At 48.0% G+C, this 4465-nt stretch overlaps 1 protein-coding gene and 1 pseudogene across 1 annotated transcript; one reads left to right on the forward strand and one right to left on the reverse strand.

Annotated features, from left to right (window-relative positions):
- The window catches only part of LOC112078651 (calcium-independent phospholipase A2-gamma-like), a 31726-nt pseudogene extending 27450 nt beyond the window's left edge, over window positions 1-4276 (reverse strand).
- On the forward strand, window positions 3089-4465 carry akap14 (A-kinase anchoring protein 14). Its single transcript, XM_024144815.2, has one exon. It carries the CDS (start codon window positions 3240-3242, stop codon window positions 3756-3758), a length of 519 nt encoding a protein of 172 aa, XP_024000583.1. The 5' UTR covers window positions 3089-3239; the 3' UTR covers window positions 3759-4465.

The following is a 4465-nucleotide window of genomic DNA, read 5'->3' on the forward strand; positions in this document are numbered from 1 at the left end:
CGGTCTGTAATGACGCCTCATGGGTCTCCCGGTCGCGGCCGGTCTGTAATGACGCCTCATGGGTCTCCCGGTCGGTCTGTAATGACGCCTCATGGGTCTCCCGGTCGGTCTGTAATGACGCCTCATGGGTCTCCCGGTCGGTCTGTAATGACGCCTCATGCGCTGCGCCACTGGGGAGGCCCTGACTTTTTGATTTTAAGACTGGACTGTATAGTGCCTTTCATTAAATATAAGTGACTGGTTTCTCAGACATAAATGAAACCTAGTCTTGGCCTAAAAAGAATGCTCAATGGGTTATGTTCTCAGGACTAGGCCTGATCTGTGTCTGGGAAAGCAGCCCTAGTAGTGTGGACCGATATCATGTAGTATAAAATACAGGGAGCATGGTGAAACAGCCTACCTGTGCTGACYCCACAGATGTAGTCAAACAGCTGGTAGATGGGTTTGCCCGTCAGGCTCTGCAGTTTGTGTAGGGTCTGCAGGGCTACCAGTCCCCTGGTCCCCCCTCCATCGATGGCCAGGATCCGTATACCCTGGCCCTTCACAGGGTCTGTGTATCCCACCAGGGCCAGGGCCTCTCTCACTGCAGCCTGGAGCCTGGGGTCTCTGGTCTGCCTCAGACGCAACAGGCATGGGATCACCCTCTCCTGGGGGGGTAAGGGAGACAGGTGGAGGTTCACTTCAGCAAATTCACACACTTCTACATGTACCTATCTTAGTTGAATGCACTGATTGGAAGTTGGTCTATGAGAGCTTCTGCTACATGACTATAATATGAATGTAAATATACCCACAGTATATCTACAAGGATTGAAGTTTACATTGTCTACAAAAACAGCCCCACACCTTGACGGCCACGCCGCGTGTCTCAGGGTACTCCAGTAGATGCAGGCTAAGCTCCTCCACACGGCTGGTGTGGATATTCATGTCTGAGGCTTTCTGGATGCCCTGCACCAAGGCTCTGGTCCTGCTGTCCATACTCACCCGGGCTATGATCTGGGATGGGAGGGCACAGAACATATCCAGGATCCTTTTTTAAAAATGTATATCAAAATTAGATATAAGGTAATCATTGTGTGTAATGTTTTCCCTCTGTCCCAGATCATTGAACATGAACTTCATACTGACAGGGTAAGACACTTCAAACTGACAGGGTAAGACACTTCATACTGGACAGGGTAAGACACTTCATACTGACAGGGAGTTCATAGTAACACTTCAAACTGACAGGTAAGACACTTCAAACTGACAGGGTAAGACACTTCAACTGACAGGAAGACACTTCATACTGACAGGGTAAGACACTTCATACTGACAGGGTAAGACACTTCATACTGACAGGGTAAGACACTTCATAACTGACAGGGTAAGACACTTCATACTGACAGGGTAAGACACTTCAACTGACAGGTAAGACACTTCATAACTGACAGGGTAAGACACTTCAACTGACAGGGTAAGACACTTCATACTGACAGGTAAGACACTTCATACTGACAGGGTAAGACACTTCATACTGACAGGGTATTAAAAGTTCATTTTAATTCATTCACATGGCAGAGAATCATTCATTTATATGAATCAGTTTCAGTACCTTCTCTCTCTGGCTCAGCAGTAGTTTCTTGGTCCCCTCTTCAGCGTTCTTCTTCTCCATCTTCTCTCCAGGCTTCCTCATAGCCACCTCAGTGGTCTTCTCTCCAGGCTTCCTCATAGCCACCTCAGTGGTTTTCTCTCCAGGCTTCCTCACAGCCTCCTCATTGGTCTTCTCTTTAACTGCTGCTGTGACGCTCTTGGGGTCAGCTCTGAACTTACTAGGTACCAAGGGTGCTATGTAGCTGCCAAAGAATGCCTGAACATTGGGGCGAGGGTCAGACAGATACTGCCCAAACCCCCCTTTTTTAGAGGGTATTAGGGTGGGGTTAGGGGTGACTGGGTCAGAGGAAGCACTGTCTGTGGCAGGGCTCTCTCGGGTGGGAACACCCGAGGTTGGGCTAACCTCCTCCAGGGGAGKAGTYGGTCGTGGGGTAGCTGCCTTGCCCTGGATATCCTTGGTCTCAGCTGCCACAGGTACTGAAACGGGGATGTGGTCCCCGCTGTTAGTACTCTGATAGCGTTGACTGACAGCAGGCTTGGAGGAYGTGGATGCTTGAGCATTGTCATTTAGATGGTGAGGCTTCTTGTCATCTCCTGTTGATAGACTACTACAACTCCCGAAGTAGTCGTTGACGTGTTGAGACAGGGTGCTGTATGTCTCGTCCATGTTGGTGGACAGGGCCTCTGGTTGGAACAGCTGTAACGTCTGCTTGGCCATGACTGACGAGGAGCTAGCGGTGGATATARCCGCTACCGCAGCGAGGCTATGTTTGGGCTTGATGTTGGCCATGAARGGTTTCTCTAAAGCCTGAAGTGGCTGATTCTCCTTCCCCTCCTCTCCATTGTTCTGCTCCTGTCCTACTGTCTGATCCTGCTCTTGTGACTTCATGGCTATTGCAGCAGCTGAAGCGTCACTAGCTGCCGGGGTTGGAGATGGAGTTGGAGGCTCCGCTTCGGCCAGTACCTTCTCTGCATGGGCGGCTGCGACACTGGGCTTAAGGCGGGATATCTTGGAGAGGAGGTCGCTGCCGCTTACTGCTTTAGTAACAGTGTTGAGCGTGCTCCTGATCCGCGACATACGGCAGCTCACACCAGAGACAGGAGGTAGTTCAAATGGTATGACTGGACTACAGCCTTTGCTTGTGCCAGTGCTGATACGGGAATAGGCCTTGATGGGTCATCTCCTTCGCTTGTGTGGTCTGTGTTCAGTTAGGACAACCTCTGGAGACTGGGTCAGTAAGGGCAACCTCTAGAGACTGGGTCAGTCCTCTTGGCTCTGGTCCAGCATAGGTCMTCTAGGAATGAAGCTGCCTCCTGGAATATCAGAGAAAGAAAGCTAATGGATGTCAGAGGACTTTGTGCAAAGTCTAGCTTAATAAACATACCATTTAGCCTAAAGTAAAACCACAATGGAGAGAAACAACCCCTCATTAGAATGAACAAAGGTATTTGTCCCACACAAAAAATAGATAGTGTTTGAATGGCCAACCAGTGCTACCAAATACCCGGATGTTCCTGCTGTTCCATKGTAGCCATGGAAACCCTTCAAAACAACAACATTCGTTTTCCAGTGTAGAAAACGAAYGTTATCTACGGGTTTCCAAATACTTTCTCAACGTAAGTGTTGATATACGAAGAGAAACACGATGGATGAGAGGCCTTCATCAAACCTAAGCTTGAGAGCATCTGAAATCGTGAAAAATGTACTGGAGAACGCACGCGGTGCCCTCGGCCACCAGCAAGAGGTGGAAGACTCCACCGAATACGAGTTTARAAACATCGAATGGATCWCTTGCAAGGACTTTACAATTGAACTGGGGAAACTGCGAATCGAGGAGTACATCCACACATGGGAGGTGCACWCCAGCTGGCTTTTTAGCCTAGTATTCCTCCAGGAGACGGATCATGAGTTTCACAAACAGTACCACTACCGGGCACAATGGAGCATCCCCACCCGACGCACCCCGATCCCCAAGGCGACTGCCAGTGTCTACTTTGTCATTGTGATTTCCAAGATCAAACCTCAGACTTTGCCCGTGGAGGTGTACTTTGTAGTGGAGTCGAACAGGCTGACACACAGGCCAGGGCAAACGAGGTTCAGGGAGAAGTGGTTGAAAGACGTCATCGAGAGYAAGACGYTRCTCCAGAATACTGTAGACTTTTAGCAATGTAAACATTGGAATGGACAGYTAACGTTTCTGTGACGAATATTAAWATCTTATGAGACACCTAACGTCACCTAGCGAGCACATATCCAGGCCAAATGGGGAACACACGAGTCAGTACATGGGCTTGTATCAATAAAGGGACCACTGCCTTCACTGTGAAGAGTTGGAAAAAAACATAGCTGCATATCAGCGAAGATATTTGTTTTACAACAACTCGGTCGTTTTTTGCTAGCTAGYTTAGCTTGCTAACTARCGATACAACACAGCAGCTAGTACCTAACGTTAATTTATTTTACGCTGGGTTAGCTAACTAGCAAAGCAGCATCAGCTCGCTAATCATCATTGAGTTTACGACAGCCCATTTCAAATGGTGTTTTGTAAACTATGATTAAAACCTAGACAAATGTAACATTTCATCCAAGGAAATTACCAGAATAGTCAGCGTTTCATTGACAGATCTGCTCGCTAAGGAAAACAGGAAATGTGTAAATATACAATAGATCACGTTACGGTGCTCTGCTTCTCGATTGGCTGTTTCATAGGCACGTCAACCGCTAACCACCAACCACGAGAGGGCATGCATTGACTGCTCTGTAACACCAGAGGGCAGCATTTTATGTAAGATAATCCTCCCTGTGTGAATCATTAGATTTCATTGTGGAACAGCTACAGTATTTAATTGAATTAAAATAGGATAAAAATCA

Source organism: Salvelinus sp. IW2-2015, unplaced genomic scaffold (genome assembly GCF_002910315.2).
Source record: "Salvelinus sp. IW2-2015 unplaced genomic scaffold, ASM291031v2 Un_scaffold6020, whole genome shotgun sequence".
NCBI lineage: Eukaryota > Metazoa > Chordata > Actinopteri > Salmoniformes > Salmonidae > Salvelinus > Salvelinus sp. IW2-2015.